Source organism: Microtus pennsylvanicus, chromosome 12, assembly GCF_037038515.1.
Source record: "Microtus pennsylvanicus isolate mMicPen1 chromosome 12, mMicPen1.hap1, whole genome shotgun sequence".
NCBI lineage: Eukaryota > Metazoa > Chordata > Mammalia > Rodentia > Cricetidae > Microtus > Microtus pennsylvanicus.
In genome coordinates, this window is record NC_134590.1 from 64,353,109 (window position 1) to 64,370,724 (window position 17,616).

The 17,616-nt window shown below is 52.6% G+C and overlaps 2 protein-coding genes across 17 annotated transcripts in view; one reads left to right on the plus strand and one right to left on the minus strand.

Moving 5' to 3' along the window:
• Window positions 1-11,229, plus strand: part of Pisd (phosphatidylserine decarboxylase) — a 54,633-nt gene extending 43,404 nt beyond the window's left edge. Inside the window, exons 1-9 of one of the 12 annotated variants that reach the window (XM_075944043.1) lie at window positions 1,439-1,577; window positions 3,906-4,027; window positions 4,880-5,133; window positions 6,653-6,818; window positions 8,120-8,356; window positions 8,600-8,738; window positions 8,963-9,109; window positions 9,357-9,517; window positions 10,069-11,229. In XM_075944043.1, the coding sequence (XP_075800158.1) occupies window positions 5,081-5,133; window positions 6,653-6,818; window positions 8,120-8,356; window positions 8,600-8,738; window positions 8,963-9,109; window positions 9,357-9,517; window positions 10,069-10,293 (1,128 nt within the window). In that variant the 5' untranslated portion in view covers window positions 1,439-1,577; window positions 3,906-4,027; window positions 4,880-5,080 and the 3' untranslated portion in view covers window positions 10,294-11,229. Of the gene's footprint in view, window positions 1-1,099; window positions 1,578-3,905; window positions 4,028-4,879; window positions 5,304-6,652; window positions 6,819-8,119; window positions 8,357-8,599; window positions 8,739-8,962; window positions 9,110-9,356; window positions 9,518-10,068 lie in introns of those variants that run through there. The other 11 variants (XM_075944044.1, XM_075944041.1, XM_075944045.1 and 8 more) reach the window with 11 other exon arrangements.
• Sfi1 (SFI1 centrin binding protein) overlaps window positions 11,172-17,616 on the minus strand; it is a 67,355-nt gene continuing 60,910 nt past the window's right edge. For 3 of the 5 annotated variants that reach the window (XM_075944035.1, XM_075944036.1, XM_075944033.1), the window contains 11 exons: window positions 16,808-16,968; window positions 16,309-16,383; window positions 15,437-15,511; window positions 15,146-15,322; window positions 14,814-15,073; window positions 14,015-14,119; window positions 13,714-13,900; window positions 12,378-12,516; window positions 12,188-12,266; window positions 11,502-11,613; window positions 11,172-11,425 (listed from right to left, as the gene is read on the minus strand). In XM_075944035.1, the coding sequence (XP_075800150.1) occupies window positions 11,321-11,425; window positions 11,502-11,613; window positions 12,188-12,266; window positions 12,378-12,516; window positions 13,714-13,900; window positions 14,015-14,119; window positions 14,814-15,073; window positions 15,146-15,322; window positions 15,437-15,511; window positions 16,309-16,383; window positions 16,808-16,968 (1,475 nt within the window). In that variant the 3' untranslated portion in view covers window positions 11,172-11,320. Of the gene's footprint in view, window positions 11,451-11,501; window positions 11,614-12,187; window positions 12,267-12,377; window positions 12,517-13,713; window positions 13,901-14,014; window positions 14,120-14,813; window positions 15,074-15,145; window positions 15,323-15,436; window positions 15,512-16,308; window positions 16,384-16,807; window positions 16,996-17,616 lie in introns of all 5 variants that reach the window. The other 2 variants (XM_075944032.1, XM_075944034.1) reach the window with 2 other exon arrangements.

A 17,616-nucleotide genomic window follows, 5' to 3' on the forward strand; every position in this document is an offset into this window, starting at 1 on the left:
GCAGTCTGAACCAGAAGCCCAGAAGAGTAGAGAGAATGGAAATTAGGAACATGAGCGGCCCACAGGAAATTCTGTGTAGTGAACTAAGCTTATAGGTGGGGGTGGGGTACCCCAGAAAGAAATTCAGCGATTAACTATTGTTTAAAATCTAAAGGTGTTTCCTTATAGAAAAGGCGAGTGGTGTCCAGCCTCCCAGAGATCAAGCTCAGGTCTCTTGCTTGCAAAGCAAGTGGTTTACTCACTGAGCCGCTTCACCAGGCTCCCGATAGTCTTCCATGAGAAGAGTCTGGAGTCTTCGGGAACTCAGCAAGATCGGAGACTAATTAGTAGTGTCTGCTGGGTGCACAGGCCCCGTGAACAGAGGTGGCCTGTGTGTCTCTGTCTCCCCGCTTTTCTTGTGGTGTGGTATGGGTGTGGAATAGCATGGGAGTCCCAGAGGGTAGCCCTCTAGGTGTCTGCTTGCCCCTGCTATAGCACAGCCTGATCCGGGTGAGGAGGGCAGGTGTGTGCGGCTGTGTCTGAACAATATCAGTGTTTTTGCAGTGTAAGGAACTGAAGGTGTACCCTTTACAGTAGCCTCACATGAAAAGACAAGCTTTGCAAGGCCACGCAGCTGTTGCTGGGTTGACCCCAGACGTGAATGAGACTCATGAGTGTTGATCCCCTGTAATCTCCCACTTTCCCTGGAAAATGTTAGGCCCTTTCATTTTCTTTTATGTTAGTTGGGTGCCAACTGGATAAGCCTGGCATTCTGTAGGTATAGGGTGATCTGCTGACTGCAGCCTGGGACCTTCTCATCCGGTGGGGTAGAAAGACCTACCCCACAGGGCATCTCCAGCTGGAAAGCACTGCCTGTTCCCGTCTGTGGGTGAGTGGTCCGTGTTCACCCATCCACACTGTTCTTCGGTCTGGGCTTTGTCTGTCAGAGGTTTGCTTGTGTGTGAGTATGTTATAATTGAAGTTGGGAGGGGTAACTTTGTGTCTTCATGGTCCAGTGTGGGAGAAAAGATGTAAGGTTTTCCATATCTTTAGAATTTCTGGAGTTAAAAGGGATGCCGGAAGTGACTTTCTGATCAGCCCGGTGAAGAAGACTGTCTTACTGTCTTCATGAGGCATGTCTTGCAGAATTGGTGGAGGGCAAAAGCTCAGAAGCCAGCCAGAGGCTAAGGATTCAGGGTCCCTGAAGTCCCCGGAGGCATCCTCTGGGGAGCGCTGGGCCCATGTTGCTTTAGTGTCTGAAGCAGTCAATCTTTTTTGGTGTCGTTGGAGGGGTCATAATCTTTGGTCCGCCGTTAGAGACTATGACTGGGTGGGGCTAGGGCCCCTGCCGGCCTCTTCCTCTTTTCTCCAGGTTGTAGCCCCTCCTCTTAAAGGGCCCTCAGGGCTTCTCGTGCTTTACTGGTGCTCAGAGGGTGTGGTGACTTTAACAGTGTCTGGTGTTGCTCCTCCTGCCCCCGCTCTCAGCAGGAACCAGAATCCTGCCTGCTCTGAGACTCTGAGGCTTCAGAACCTAGCCAAAGCTGGAGGAGTTGAAGACCAGGGTCCAGAAACTGGATTGGGGCTGTCCTCGTGAGTGAGTGAGTTGATAGAGGCCATAAGTGGGACCTGCCGCTGCGGGCGAGCTTTTCAAGGAGCCCCCCTCCGCTCTCCCTGAGGCTGGGAGGGCCGGGTGGGAGCGCCTCCCAGCACTTTGCTGCTGCCTTCTAGTAGCTCTTTTACAGCTCCGGGAGCCGAGGGACCTCTTTGGACCGGCTTGCTCTCCTGCCCCCATGCAGTTGGGCTGTTTGAGCTCACTTCCTCCACGTCCTGTCGCTGCTCTTGTCCCCAAAAGGCTGAGCAGGAAGTGAGCAAGATGCTGGGAGGTGTGGGAAGTACAGGCTTGGGGGCGGCTCTGGGCTCCCAGTGTGCTTTTCTCTGTGCTGCCTGGGGAAAAGGGAAGCATCTTTGTAGATTGAAGAGAGCTGGAGTCATGCATACTACAGTCTCTGCCGTGGGACCCAGGAACCATACATAGATTGTCCGAGAGAAGATGCCTTTATTTATTTATTTGAGAAGTTGAGAAAGAATTCTTTTTCTCCCACTTCAGTGACTGACTTAATTACAGGCCCTTCAGCCCTTCTCTTTGTCCCCTCTTCCTTTGCTAGTGACTTCCCAGAAGAATTGCTGGGTTTGCCTAGGGAGGCTCCATTTTCCTGCCCTCTACTTGAGAAGTTTTTCACAGCCTAGAAATGTGGAGCAGGAGTTGGCTGCCTCCCTGGACACACCTGCCGGGTGGTCTTGCCTCAGGGAGCTGGGGAAGAAATGGCCTAAGCCCTCCGGGTGGGAAAGTGAGTGGTGGCTGCAATGGGGCGTTGGAGATCTCTGGCTTAGGAAGAAGAGTCTGCCTGCTTTTATCGCCTGCCCAAGTGAGGGACTAGGAAGTGCGCACAAACCCCAAAGCACACCTATACCACCCACCCCGCAAGCACAGATGCTCACTTAACACAGCCACTGCTCACACCCACTCACACCTATAGCTGCTAACTGGCCTGGCCCATTTGTCGACTTCAGTTGGGATGTTCCATTCCATTGGGGACCAGGAGTGGATGGAGAAGGACATGGTATGAACCCCAGAACAGCATGTCCTTGCAGAACTAACCCTGTCCCCGTGTTTACATCAGCTTAAACTTCCCACTTACGAGACAGAACTGACTCATATTTTGGGCTCCCCTTTCAGAGTTGCCCCCCCTTATGCCTTCTCATAGTGTGTTTCCCTTGCTGGAAAGGGAGGTAAGAGTTGGGGAGCCACTGGGTTGAGATAGGAGTTAGGTTTATAAGATTATTCTGACCTTGCTTGTAAGCCTGTTGTGAATCTCAAGGGAAGTGGGCAAGGAGAGCAGCAGTGGTTACCAAGGCCTTGACCAGCTCTCAGGATTGTAGTGATCAGATCAGTGCTCACCAAAGATCCCTCGGAGTTTTCAGGTAGCAGGTGACTGACCCTCAGGCTTTAAAGTCTGGCTGATCAGCCTGAACTAGCCTCCTCAGATTGTGCTTGACTCTCAGGAGGGACAGAAGGTGTCAGCACTCGCCTGTCTCAGGGCTCCTTCTTGGCCAGGACTTACCCAAAGCCTTGAGCACTCAGAGGCTAGGGAGAGTCAGAAGGGCTTCGGGTTGAAGGGGTTTAGCAGGCAAAGGTGGTGGAGGTCTGTGAAGTGGGAAGGAAGGGGGCACTGCTATTGAAGTAGCTCAGCTTTGGAGGTGAAAAGGCAGAATGGACGTCCTTATTGCTTTTAACTGGACAGATAGGACTCAGTCAATTTCTTGGGGAGGAGCTAAATTTGTTCTGTTTCCTGGGGACTCTGCGGGATCCCAGGCCCTAGTCCTTGGATGGGGTAGGGCTCCTACGTGTACTGATCTGGTGCTAGCCTTTTAGGAGAGGAGGTTTGAGGATATTTGTGTGCTAGGGTAGGCCAGTCTTCCTTTTCCTCAGCCACAGGGAGACATCTGTATCTTGATGGCTTTGTTATTTATCCCTTCTCCTAGAGGCCACTAGCATACTTGGGATTCAGTGGCTTTTGCAGGCAGGTGCCAGGGCTGGAATTTTTACCTCTTTGGCTGAAATGAACTTACCAGTGCACAAACACTTGTGTAGAGAGAGTGATAGAAGTTGTCACCGTGTGGTGCCTAATTTGTTCTTGCTTGAGTTTGTTCTGCTCAGGCATTAGTTCTTTTGTTTTTTGTTTCTCAAGCCAAGGTTTCTCTGTGTAACAACCCTGACTGTCCTGGAACTCACTGTGTAGATCAGGCTGGCCTTGAACTCAGAGATCCATCTGTCCCTGCCTCTCTAGTGTTGGGATTAAAGGCGTATATTGCCACCAGAGTCTACAGGTATTAACTCTTTTTTTTTTTTTTTTTGGTTTTTCCAGACAGGGTTTCTCTGTGGCTTTGGAGCCTGTCCTGGAACTAGCTCTGTAGACCAGGCTGGTCTCGAACTCATAGAGGTAATAACTCTTGAGGCCAGCATTTCTTCATCGGAAAGCAGTGACAGGTGCTGACTCCTTCCAGGGCTGTGATTGAGGCTGGAGAGCAGGTGTATGGGCTTCCCGTTTGCCCCTATGAGCTTTCATCCTCCCCAGGACCTTAAGGGCCCTGATTGCTTTGGGCTGGGATAGCCATGGTTGTGGAATGCTTGTTCTTTCTCCCTGTTATCTGTACTGTGGGGAGGCTATGAGCAGGGGATGGGCCCTGAAGATTGCCAGGGAATGGCCTAGTCAGAGTGCCTTTTTGACGGAAGATTGGAAGACAGGATAGGAAGGTTTGGACTTCAGTGTTGGCTGCTGCCCAACCCCAGGTTGGTTTTCTCTGAGATAGCCCAGGTGTTACAGTTTATGAAGATGCTTGGACTACACAGAGCCAGGTACTGGAGGCTTCAAGGCCAAGAGGAGTTACAGCATGTTACAGTGCTCAGGTGCACATCGCGATGCCTTGCCTGGATGTCCTGGCTGGCTGCCCCTCTGTCATTCCTCAGATGCTACTTTGTAACCTGAATGGAAAATGGGTCAGGTCCTCTGAGGGAGGGACCATCAGCCTGGAGCACAGGGCTCAGATTCCCACCTTGTGCTTTTGGAACCCAGTGGCGCCTAGAAGTCGTGGCAGTGTCTGGCCACCTCTCTACCAGGGCTGGCTGCAGCAGATAGCCCCAAGGCTTTACCCACCTTCGGCCTTCCAGCAGAGCAGGGAGAATTACGCTGGGCAGCTGGCAGGGACAAGACAAGTGACCAAACCTGGGTGATAGAGCTGGCCCAGTACAGGAGCTTCTGTCCTGGCAGTAAAGCCTGAGCAGATGACATGAGCGGGAGTCAGAACAGCTGTGTGACTGGTACCTGTCTGTCTGCAATAGTGGGGTCCTCTCACCTGTACCTGTGAGCCACCACGAGTAAGCAGAGACTAGAAGCATTGCCACCAACGACTGGAGCAGTGACCACACTGGAGTTCCTCTGGCAAGGGGAAAGGGGATGAAGGAGAAAAACAAAGGCCAGTGAGCGAGCACGCAAGCGCACTCTTGTGGAGGCTCACAACACCCTCCCTGTGCCTACCCACAATGTGTCAGTCAGAGAAGCCGCAAGGACCAGAGCTCCAAGCAGCAGCGAAATGGTGAGATGCTGCCCGCTGAAACCTAACCCAGTGTGCTCTGGCACAATCTCAGGAAGGTCAGAGGTCAAGTCCAGTGGCCCTGATGTGGAGGTGGCAATAGGAGCTCCGGGAGTGCTGGAGGGGCCTGGAGAAGGGATCCTGAGTGTCCTGAGTAGGAGAGCCTACTTCAGGTACCTGTAGTTCTGGCTGGGAGGAGGGCCCAGTCGGGGGAGACAGGAATGGGCTTCTGTCCTGTCTTAGTCCTTAGCAAGGGCATCCAGGCCCCCCTCCCACTCCAGACCCCGGCTTCCTACACTTGGAAGAGGATCAGTCCCCCTTCCCCCAGCATTTCAGCATTGGTCTCAGCTCTTCTGCAGTGACTTGGGCGGGAGAACAGTGGTTTGTCTTTGCTTGGTCCCTGCCACCTCCCCTTGTGTTTTAAAAACATAATGGAGTGGGGTGGAAGAGAGAAAAGGAATGCAGGACAGTTGGTGTGCTGTGGTTCAACCCTCCTCTCCCATCATGGTGGACTGCCAGCCACTCGCCCGTCATCTGCAGAAATCTTTTGTTCCTTAGTTTGCTCAGTTTCTGGGAGACAGAGGACTCAGCTTCTCTTGAGAGTAAGCACAGTTGCAGATGGCAGCCTTGCTTGTTTAATCAAATCCCTGGGGACGTTCTCAGAGTGGGTGGCAGTATGGTCTCGTGATGGCTACATTGAGGCCTCAGGGCTAATTTTCTAGGACCTGACATGTGGCAGGGAACTTAGTTGCATTCAGGAAGCTGAGGTTACAGCACCTTTGCAAACTGGCTGTATAGAAGACAATGAACTTTTAAAAGTGGTGGATCCTATGGGTCATATGTCTCGCTCTAGCAGAGTAGAAAGGCGGCTTTGGAACTAGGTGGTGGCTGTCCTCCTAACTCTGTGGATAAGGCTTGGAGAGCTTGACCCAGAGACATAGGTAGATGCAGCCACACTTAGGTCCTATCATTTAGCAGAAGAGGAAGCAAAAGAGCTGAAGGTTTTCCCAGGTGCCACAATGATGTGGTCCAGCTGGCTAGGCTCATGGCACTTCAGTCTTGTGCCCTGCTTCGAATAGACTCAGTCTTTCTGGCACCTGTGAGGACAGAACTATCCTTGAGTCCCAACCGTCCTTAGCATAGGAGGCTGCAGGTATAAGGCGGATTCTCTCGCCTTCCCATTCTGGGTCCCCAAGGCCTTTGCTGGGGCTGCTGCTGTACTTGGAGGGTGCTCTCCCTTAGAGGTATCCAGGAGTTGGGCCTGACCTGCCTTTGTCCTGTTGGCACCCACTCAATCAGCTGGTAGGTGGGAGACACTGGAAAATGAGCCCACAAGTCAGGTAGCCAGGTCCCCAACTCAGAACTGGGGTTGGATGGAATGAAATGGTCACTGAATGCCTGCTGGAACTCTTTGGCTCTGTTGGAGAGGCAGCTTACTGGGGATGGGGAGGCAGAAATGACACTGGCTGAGGGGCTTACTCCTCAGATTGACCCAGGCCATGTGTGAACATGTGTCCTGCAGGTTGTACTTCCCCCGGCTGGCCCTTCGGCGGAGGCTAGGCCAGCTTAGCTGCATGTCCAGACCTGCTCTGAAACTGCGCTCCTGGCCCCTGACCATCCTCTACTACCTCCTGCCCTTCGGTGCCCTCGGGCCCCTCAGCCGGGTGGGATGGAGGCCCGTGAGCAGGGTAAGTGTGAGTTGGCTTCTTGGCCATGGCCCTCCCTTACAGGCATAGGGAAGACAGAGAAAGTTCTCAGAAGTAGAAGCAGTGGCCGTACTCTTGGGTAGATGTGTAAGAAGGCTGTTTGATGGTGACCATGTGACAGTCTACAGCATCACTGGTGTCATTGGGAGCCCTGGTTTTGGAAGGAACTTACACATTGGTCAGTCAGAAAATGATGTCACTCTTATAAGCAGAAGCAAACAGAGACGTGATTGTAAGAAAATCCATGTAAAATCTGGACACCAACAGGCAGTTTAGGAAGACTGTGGCTAGGCTGGGCCTGCTCATGTGAATACACGCTTGAGACGCTTGCTCAGGACTGCACAGGTGGCTTCCCCGTGCAGGACCTGGCCAACCAATGCCTGGAGGGCTCTTGCTCTCAGCTTCCCGACAGGCTGACCCCAAGGAGGCGGCCCTGCTTCTTGGTCACTGGTAGTCTAGGTAGGCGTCACAGGAGTCCAGGCGAATATACTAGACACTAGAGCATAGCCTGGGCACATGGCAGTGTTGCTCTGTCCAAGTGGTTGAGCATCAGCCAGGAGACACTAGTGTGGAGGAGGACTGCCGGAAGTTGGTACTCTGCTGTGTTCGGATACACAGAGATAGCAGCAGAAGCTCAAGAGTTCTGCAGTACCTCTGGCCCAGCAGTGGGACTGGTACTTATCTCCTGGGGCTCCACACTAGAGGGATAACAGAAAGTTTTCAAAAACAAGTCTCCTGCCTTTTTGAGAGCCCACAGGCTTGCTCGGGTGCAGATGTGTCAAGGTGATGTTCAGATCTGGGAGTGAGAACACCATCCTTGCTCCCTATGAAAAGGATGCTCCGGATTATAGGCCTACCCCTTGCTCTTGAGAGCCTCCTGCTGCCTTCTTGAGTAGTGTGGAACGTGGGCAGTCAGCTAGGACAAAGGTAGCATGCCTTATGATAGATTTTCAGGCTTGTACTGGGTTCATTTCTTTCCCCCATCTTTAAGAACCAATACTGTTTGGTCCAGTCTCCACCTCAGGGACTAAGGCATCTACTCTTGACCTTTTCATGAAATAGCAAAAAATGAGCTAGGCTGTAATGCATATCTAGCCCTTGTTTGAGTATTTGGTGAACAGAGTCTGGTTCCTTCTGAGAAACAATCACTTCACAAACAAGCCTGAACACTCAGGCCTTTTCTAGGTGTTCTCTTTTTTTCTTTCTCTCTCATGTGGGGGTGTGGGGGTGTGGGATAGCTCTCAGTTTGTGACCAACCCAGCCTCCTGCATTGTGGCCTGCAGGTGGCTCTGTACAAGTCGGTGCCAACACGTTTGCTGTCACGTGCCTGGGGTCGCCTGAACCAGGTGGAACTTCCATACTGGCTGCGGAGGCCAGTGTACAGCCTGTATATCTGGACCTTTGGGGTGAACATGACAGAGGCTGCTGTGGAGGACCTGCACCACTACCGAAACCTCAGCGAGTTCTTCCGGCGTAAGCTGAAGCCTCAGGCTCGGCCTGTCTGTGGCTTGCACAGTGTGGTAAGGCCTGGCTGGCCCTGTCTCCATTCTTCATTAGGAAATGAGATCTTTGTTTAAGCCAGGCTTAGCAGCCCTTTATTAGCTCTGGCCCTCTGGGGTGCTCCCTCCTGTCTTGTAGTTCACCAGTGTCAGCACATCCTGGCCTGGGGCTCCCTGGGTGCTTGGCAGGTCCAGTGTCAAGGGAGCCACTGAAGGCGAGGACTAGGCTTCCCACTTAGTATCAAGCCTCTCTGTTCCCTCCAGATCAGCCCATCAGATGGCAAGATCCTCACCTTTGGGCAGGTGAAAAACTGTGAAGTGGAGCAGGTAAAGGGCGTAACCTACTCTCTGGAGTCATTCCTGGGCCCTCGGGCCTACGCAGAGGACCTGCCCTTCCCTCCAGGTGGGTCACTGCTCAGTTGGGGTTGGAGCCAGGGTAGACATCAGAGGCTAACAAAGGGCATCCAGGACCCAGGGAATACAAAGGCCGGGAAAGCTTTGGGGCAGTAGATTGGCATGCAGCCGGGAGTCCTCACTGGAGCCTTCGGGTACCAGGTGCTCACTGTGGGATGAATGGCACCTGGAACTCGTCAAAGAGCCAGGCTTTCTTTCTGCCCCACCCCACAGCCTCCTCCCGTGACTCCTTCAGGAACCAGTTGGTTACCCGGGAAGGGAATGAACTCTACCACTGTGTCATCTACCTGGCCCCTGGAGACTACCACTGCTTCCACTCCCCTACCGACTGGACTGTCTCACATCGGCGTCACTTCCCAGGTAGGCTCAGGGCTGGCTGAAAGTGAGAGCTGCCTCTGTGGGTATTAGAGGTCCTTGGCCTCGCGACTTGAAGGTCTAGGCTGTTGTCACGGCCAGGAGATGGCTACTTGAGGCTGGCTGGCTATGGGCAAGGATACCTGGGGTCATGCTTGGAATTTGGAATGACAATTAGCCTGTGGGTCCCTGTGGCTTTTAGTCACTCTGACATGAAGACACCAGGAAGTAACTTTTTTTCCTATCTCCATAGGTTCCTTGATGTCAGTGAACCCTGGCATGGCCCGATGGATCAAAGAGCTCTTCTGTCACAATGAGCGTGTGGTCCTGACTGGCGACTGGAAACATGGGTTCTTCTCATTGACGGCAGTGGGAGCCACCAATGTGGGCTCTATCCGCATCTACTTTGACAGAGTGAGCAGAACCTACAGGCCAAACCTCTTGGGTGTAACCATTCCATTTGTTGTGCAGCCAGATCTTTGGGGAGGGATATTCCAGCTCTGGCCAGGCCTGGCTCTGCTGAGCAGCTGCTTTGTAGGCACCCTTTCTAGCTCAGTCTCTTAGCCTCCCTCTTCCTGTTGCCATTCACTTCCCTGGAGATGGCTGGAGAGGTGAGAGACCCAACCTCACTCTTGATATGCTACTTTTGCCAGGAGCCATGGTCAGAGGCAAAGATGGAACATGCAGAAGGTAGAATTGGTTTAGATGAGAAAATCTGGTACCCTCCCCACTCCGCCTTTTTTGGTGCTATGACTGCTGCTGCTGCCAGCCTTGCACCATTTGTGCTTGGCAGAGCTGGGTCTGACCCTCCTCCCAGCCCCTCCTAGTCTAGGTCTCCCAGATGTTGGGACTATTGATTGGTGATAGGCCTTTGCCCTGGGATGCCATCTTTGCTCCCTTCTCTGAGCTGGGCGGGGTTGAGAACAGGCAACAAGGCTAATTAACCTTTTCCTTCTTGCCCCCAGGACCTGCACACTAACAGCCCCAGATACAGCAAGGGTTCCTACAATGACTTGAGCTTTGTAACACATGCCAACAAGGAGGGCGTTCCCATGCGCAAGGGCGAACACCTAGGCGAGTTCAACTTGGGCTCTACTATTGTGCTCATCTTTGAGGCACCCAAGGACTTCAACTTCAGACTGAAGGCAGGGCAGAAGATCCGCTTTGGGGAAGCTCTGGGTTCCCTCTAGTCTTGGTTGTGACTGCCAAGGGATCTTTCGACACAGGAGCATGAGGGTCTTCAGAGGCACCCCAGGTTGTCCGGGTGAGGCACTGTGGGGCTGACCTGGTAGGACCTGAATGATTTGTTCCTGTTTGTCCAGAGGTGCAGAGGACAGGTTTGGGATCTGTCAGGGCCCCTTTACGGAGAGCGGGTATGATTTAACCTCACAGTCACTTTGAGGTTTTTTTGTTTGTTTAATTTTGTATAAGTTGGAGATTTTACATCTCTGGCTGAGTATTGTGAGAACAGTTATGTGCTACAACATCCTAACTGCTCCCCCACCTGTCTCAGGGCCTTCTTCTGTCAGCCCATTTGTTCTTTCTGATTTAGATTCCTTGGCACAGGCTGTGGATCCACCCTCTTCCTAGAGTAGGCCACATGGCCTTCACAACTGCTTTCTGTTCCCAAACCCACCCTCTGCTGCTGAAGTAAAACCATTTCTATGTTGTTGAATGTGTTGACCTAGCCTCTGCCAGTTCTTCTGAGGACAGTGACTAATGATTCTGACCTTCCAGAGATGGCTGAGTCCTTCTGCTGGTAGGCAAGACCGATTACTGACTTGCCTGGCCGTGTACAAAGTGAGGGGTAGAGGCCCAGCCCTGCAGGAAGTAGGGACATGCTGCTATTGGTCTAGGGGCTGTGTTGGAGGCAAAGGGTATGATGGTCAGTGCCTAGAAAACCTGTTCCAAGTAGCTGCCAGGTATGCAACCCATGGGGAAGCCAGTGGTAGGGACAAGGCCAGTTTCATGTTGATCTTAGGGACACCATGAATTTCTCCTGCAGGAGAAATCATTGAACTTTTCAACTGTATCAGTAGTATAATATTTTGTATGAAAAGTAGGAGACTTCTGAACAGTAATTCATTTAATTGCAAGACATTTTGAAATAAAAAAAAATCCCCAAACCATTGTAACTTTGTATTCTGTTACTGAATGGGGGTGAGGGTGTCCTATGGCCTTGTGAAGGTCAGCACTTGTTCCCCAGGGGCAAGCCCACTAGCACAGAGCCTGTCTCAGGGCCCGAACACGAGCAATGCATGTACCAATGGGCTGGCGCTGGGCCTGGAGCTCCTCAGCCAACTGCTGGATCTGTAGTTCCACCTGGGGGCCGGGGAGGACAAGGCAGCTGGAAGGAAGCACAGCCAGGAGCTGGCCCTGGGGCTGACCTGGGTCTTACCTCTTCTAGTTCTTTTTTCACCTGCTGTTCTAGATCCCAGTCCTCCGGCCTGGGCTCTTCCTGGCTTAGCTCCAGCCACCTACGCAGGCTGTTGGCTTGTCGCTGGCACGACCTGGGGATGAGGACACCTGTCAGGCCAGGTTCTTGGCATAGCCTCAAGAGAGCCCCTTCTGGATTGAAGAGGCAACTGGCTAATACTAAGAGCTAGGGTGGACACAGTGTGGAAGGCCCTACTTAGGCTGAGGAGAGGAATACTTCTGTTTTCCCAGCAAACAGCAACTCGGGTAGGCCCATGTAAAAATGACCCTTCCTGTCCCTTTCTAGGGGACCAGACTTTTTCACTCATTTCTCTGAAAGTTACTGTGTGCTATCAAGCCCCAGAGCACTGGGTGTAGCTAGAACCCAGGCTTGTGCTGTCTGTACCTTGTCAGTATTACAATCATGGTTGTTGGGCAGGTAACAGAATAAGCAAGTCTTGCTTTCTTTACCTATCTTCCAAATGGAAAGCAGGGCTTCCAACCCTAGGTGAAGATAATGGGGCCACAAGACACTCACTTCAACCCCCTGGAGTGAGTTAGAACACAAGGGGTCCCAGGACCTGCTGGGAGAAGTGGAACCCCCTGCCTTTCCAAGCCTTCCCATGTCTATTCACATAGACAGGTCCCAGGGCAGCTGGTGGGCCTCACCGAAGGTTCTGCTTGGTGGTCTGGTAGTGCTGTAACTGCTGCTGGATCCCCTCCAGCTCAGCCTCAAGCTCTGTGTGGCCTGCAGCAACAGGAAGATGAGTTTGACCTTGCTCACCATCCTCTTTAGAACCACCAGGGAGACTGGTAGGACTTTGGTGGGAGGGTGGCCCCAGTGCCTTGACCTACTCACCTGCAACCTCGGAACCATAACCAGGTCCAGTCCTAGTGCTTGTGAAATCCCCAGGGAGGAAGAGATGGGGCTTGGGCCCTCTGGTTAGGGACGGGCACGCCAGAGGTTGAGGTCTAGGAATGGTGGGCTTTGCTAACACCTGTAAAGGAAGAAAGGGTGAATGTTGAGCAACAAAGCTAGTGGGGACCCTTCCCAAGGTGAGTCCCATCTCCAGTTCATTGCCCACAGTGCCTTGTAGCGATAGGGTGATTGGCCAGCACACACAAAGCCCGGCTCTACCTGTTTTGGAAGGTGATACACTGGGAAGTCCCACAGGCAATCTCTACTGTTGAGTGCCATTCTTGTGTAAGGGGACCTTTAGTGCTACCCCAGGAACAGAGACAGTTTCTGCCCTTGCCCAGCCTTTCACCCCACTAAGATAAGCTACCAAGCTAAGCTTGGCCTCAGTGCAGCAGCTTTCCCAATCCAACACTCCAGCGCCCCAAGTCTTCTCTTCTGTGGAGAGTGGGCATGCCAATATTTAAGTTTTTGTTTGTTTACTTATTTACTAACACAGATGAGTCTTGCTGTATAGCATAGGCTGATCTGAGCTCTCTGTCCTCCTGCCTCTACCTCCTAAGTGCTGGGATTAGGTGTGTGTCACTTCTATTACCAGCCATTTATCACCAGAAACTGCCTCCTTCCTGTCTGCACCCCTCCCCAGTCAGCATCACCTTCTTAGGAGCTGACTGAGTACTGCCACCTGTCTCAGGAGCACACTCTTGTGTGCTGCCTGTGCCCTCCTAGGTGGCACCTTTGCCCTGCACTGTGGACACTCATAGCCTTGAAGACAACCAAGTGCTGGTCTCTATCACATCTGATAAGTAAAAGGGACCAACTGTCTCACCAGATGCTGGACCCCACCCATTTCCTTTTAGTGAAAGAGTTCTTCCCTAAGTGTTCCTGGACTCCTTTTCCTCTCTCCACTCCCTGTCCCCAGCAGACTGTCATCCCACAGTGAGGAGCCCACTAGCATGTCTTTGTGGTTGCCCCTACTTGGTGCTCTGAGTCCATGCTCCAGGCCAGACACGGTACCCTGGAACAGACCCTCAATTTCTTCCTCTTCTCACTCAAGCTTCCACAGTCCACCTGTCCCCCAAGACCAGAGGCCCTGCTAGGAGTCTGCCTGTAAGCTTCTTCTGGTTGTCCGACCGCAAGACATTTCTCAAGGGCTGGGGTGTTAGCAGACTGGCCACTGTTTTAGGCCTAGAGTGTAGGGTCCCCAAGCTTGTCAAGTGACCAAGATACTCTAGAAAGAAGATAAGAAGAGCAAATGAAGGCCCAGTGGAGAACTCACCCTGGCAGTGTCTCCCACCCCATGGGGCATGAAGGAAGACGGAGGCAACAGCTCCGGCCCTGGACTTGAAGTAGGGGGCAACTTTGAACCAGGGGCATTTGGCAGGACCATGGGTAAGAAGGGCCTCGTCAGCGAAAGGCCTCCTGGTGGAGCCATGCTTTGACCATTTTCCAGAGGCCTCTCTAACCTGAGTGGAAGGAAGGCAGGAGCTGGTTACACCATGAAACCTTTCTCCGTATTAAAGAGGCCACATAATCAACAAAATATAGTGCCTTTGGGGACTCACAACCATTTAACTTACTGCTGCTCCCCAAGGGTGCACCTGCCTGGGGACCTCTGGCTCCGCAAACGGTCGAGCAGGAAGGATGGACGTCGTGGCTGTTTCCGTGATAAGCGGGCCTCATTGCTGGGGAGAAATAATCTGTTCATGGACTGACAGGAGGACCCGAGATCTCGCTAAGCCTCAGACCTTGTCATTTTACAGGGAGACCGGAGGCCAGGCAAAACAAGGCTCCGGCCAAGGGCCAGAATGTGCATGGAGGTAGACCTGAGCCTAGACAACACGGCGTAACCCTGGCAGTCAGACTGATCCCCACCTGGGTGCTGGAGTTGCACCTCTTTCTTTTGACCTGTGCAGCAAGCTACAATATGGTGTCTGCCCATCAGAAGGGCACAGAGCCCTTCTGGATAGGGGCTGCCCAGTACACTCACTCAACCCAACTCAGTGCTAGTTACTCTGGGAATGGCAGCTGCCTCAGCAAGGGTGGTATGCATAGGGCTGAGAGAAGCCATCCAAGGAGGTGGGAAAAGAGCAGATCACTGCAGGCCTAAGGCAAGGCATGAAGGCTTGACAGTCTGGTGAGTACCATAAGACAGAGAGAAGCAGACGTCACAGGGGATGGACAAGTCTCTTTTCTGCAAAGAAGCTGGGAAATCCCACTGCCCTAGAAAGGATGGCCTGACAGAGAGGCCTCTGAGCAGCTCTGCTGTGACAAGGCTGTGGCAGTCTCACCTGGCCCCTCCCAGGGTGCTTGTCCCTCATGTATGCTCCCAGTCTTTGCTCTAGGGCTAGAGGCAGAGGTGAGGCACAGGTCACTTACAGCGTTAGGAGGCAGGGCTCTCCAGCAGCTACTGCCAAGCTGCCCAGGGTTCCCTGAGACGGAGGAGCTTGCAACTTCTTAGTCTCCAGGGTGGTGTCCCCAGCCTCACCAGTAACTCCAGAGAGAAAGGAATCCTTAAATGTCACTCTTCTGCTGAATGTGATGGGTGCTGGTGTCTGAGACATCCTGCCTGGACCAAGTACCTTCTTTTTCCAGAGCTCAGCACAGCGGCGGACTGCACAGTGGAGGCTGTGAGCTGCCTGCAACACGGTTTCTCATCAGCTCCTGCCCTGCCCTGCCCTGCCAGCTCCTCACCAGCAGCCCCAGCTCACCTGGACTTCCTGCCGGGCCTGTAGCTGCTGCCGGAAGGCCTTCACACCAGTTGCAAAGCGCAGAAGCCGTGTGGCACCCTCCTGCAGGAGCTGCTGGTGGTAGGCTTGCACAGCTCGTTCCAGCCGTGCCTTCTTCCTCCTCCTCTCAAGTATGAATCCCAACCATGCAGTCCATACCTTGTAGAAGAGATGGCAAGAGATGAGACTCAGGCTTCCATTTGGGCTCCCTCGACCCAAGCCATAGAGCTGCCCCTGAAGGCAGGAGCAACCAGGGAGCTGTAGAACCATTACCTTTGCCTGCAGTGAGAAGGCCCAGAACCATAGGGCCCGGGCTGTACTCCACTGCTCTTGCTTCCTGGCTGCCAGCTGTCGGCCAGAAAGACAGGGTTATTCAGAGGAATGCATAAGCAATACAGCCATGGCCAGTCCTAGCTCACCAGTCTCTAGCTAAAGAATCGACCCTCCTGGGAAGGGATCAGGTCCTGGCCTCATCCTGAGATATTCAATATGTTCAGCGTCTATGGACTGAAAAAATGACAGTAGAAAAGGAATGCAAAGAGCAGTCAGAAGGGGTGAATGGAAGGAGCCAGCAGGGTTCACAGAGGGATGCTATAGAGCTAGGGGCAGAGCTGGGAGGCTCTCCAGCCTAGAGCAAGAGTGGCCTATGAACTTGGTTTTACTGAGCAGAATGTGTATGTGTGTGACCTTCTGAGATTTTTTTGTTGTTTTGGTTTGGTTTGGGATTTTTTTTGGTTTTTTGAGACAGGGTTTCTCTGTGTAACAGCTCTGGCTGTCCTGGAACTCACCTCTGTAGACCAGGCTGGCCTTGAACTCAGAGATCCACCTGCCTCTGCCTCCCCAGTGCTGGGATTAAAGGCGTGTGCCACCACTGCCCCGCACTTTTTTTTAAAATCAAGACCACAACGAAGACTGAAATTCATTTCACATTAATTTTTGGATATTATTCTAATGTGTTTAAGATGACACCACTAAGAGAAACCTGGATTGAAGAGACTGACTGTCTATAAATGGTGTGTGAATGAAGCTGATAGTAGGGGCGGGGCACAAGGATGGAGCCCTGGGACAAAGACAGTATTAAAGACCCATCTAAGAGTGGGGCTGAGATGGCTGCAGGAAAGAAGCCTGCATCAGGTTCCTCCTACCTGCTTCCTCCACTGGCAGAAGCAGGCCTGACAGAGTCTCTGGACCAGGAGTTGGGCAGCTCGCCTCTGAAGGAGCTGGGGAGAGTAAACACACAGGGAGTCAGACTCCATTTTACTCTGGTCTAGCCCAGCCACTGGGGCAGCTGCATGATGAGGCTCCACCCAAGTGGACATCCTCCTGCCAAGAGCTGTTCCAGATCCAAAGGTTCCTAACGTAGGTGAGGAGGTCCTAATGGTTCCATAGTTTCCCCAGATCTGAAAAGCTACAGGTCAGAAGAAAGCAGATTTCTCTTCTAAGCCAGCTTCTCCTGACGCACACTTGATCTAAGGATGGCCACTCCTGCCTTCAGTAATTGCTCAGAATGGCTCTCGCAGACTTGTTCCCACAGAATCCCAAGGCACCAGCATGCATACTAGCTGCCTAGAGTTTTGTCTGGAGACCCCTCCGAAAGACACTCTGACTCAGGCAGAGCTTGGAAAGTACTACCACCTGCCCCACCTTTTTCCTGACACACTGCAGATGGTACGCCTTCCACCGAGCCATCCCTTCCTTCAGCAGCTGCTGGCGGTGATGCTGAGCCGCCCTTTCCAGCTGGAATCTCTGCTGGGCCTCCCTCTGGCTGCACAACTGCCAGCGCTGAAACCAGTCACGGAGCCGACCTAAAGCAGACTTAAAGTAGCTGACAACTGTAGAGAATTTTCATTGCTAAGTGACTTTGTAGCAGGGAAGGACTAGACAGTTGGAGAGGTTATGTGAGGTGACATCCAGCCTTCTGTGAGAAAAAAAAACACCACAGGCTCCATGGCCACTGTGTAAGGCCAGGTCAGGTCATCTTTGCACCCTGGGAACTGGAACCAGGACGTTTTGCTGCCGCATCCCCAAGCACTGTCGCAGAGTTGCATACCTGTGCACAGTCACCAAAGGTGTGCCAGGCCACACAGAGCCATGCCAAGGGCTGACAGGCATGTGGAAGGAGTAGACCCACTGTCCCTAAAGAGAACTTCCTCACAGAGCCGAAGCCTGGAGACGGTGCAGCTTCCTCTTATGAAGCAGGAAGTCAACTGAGCCAGGACAGTGATAAAATGATCTGGCTGTGTTGACTCTCTGGGCCCACTGTGTAGACCTTGTTGATTCAGGAGGTGCTTCTGGACCCATTCACAGTCAGAGAAGGCAGCAGCCATGAGCTGGAGACCAGTCATTTTACCATGTCCTGGATACAGCTTTAAATGTACCATCTCCCTAGCTACAACTATACCATCCCTAAGTAACAACTTCAACAAGGGGGTACTACAGCCCTATTTTATAGA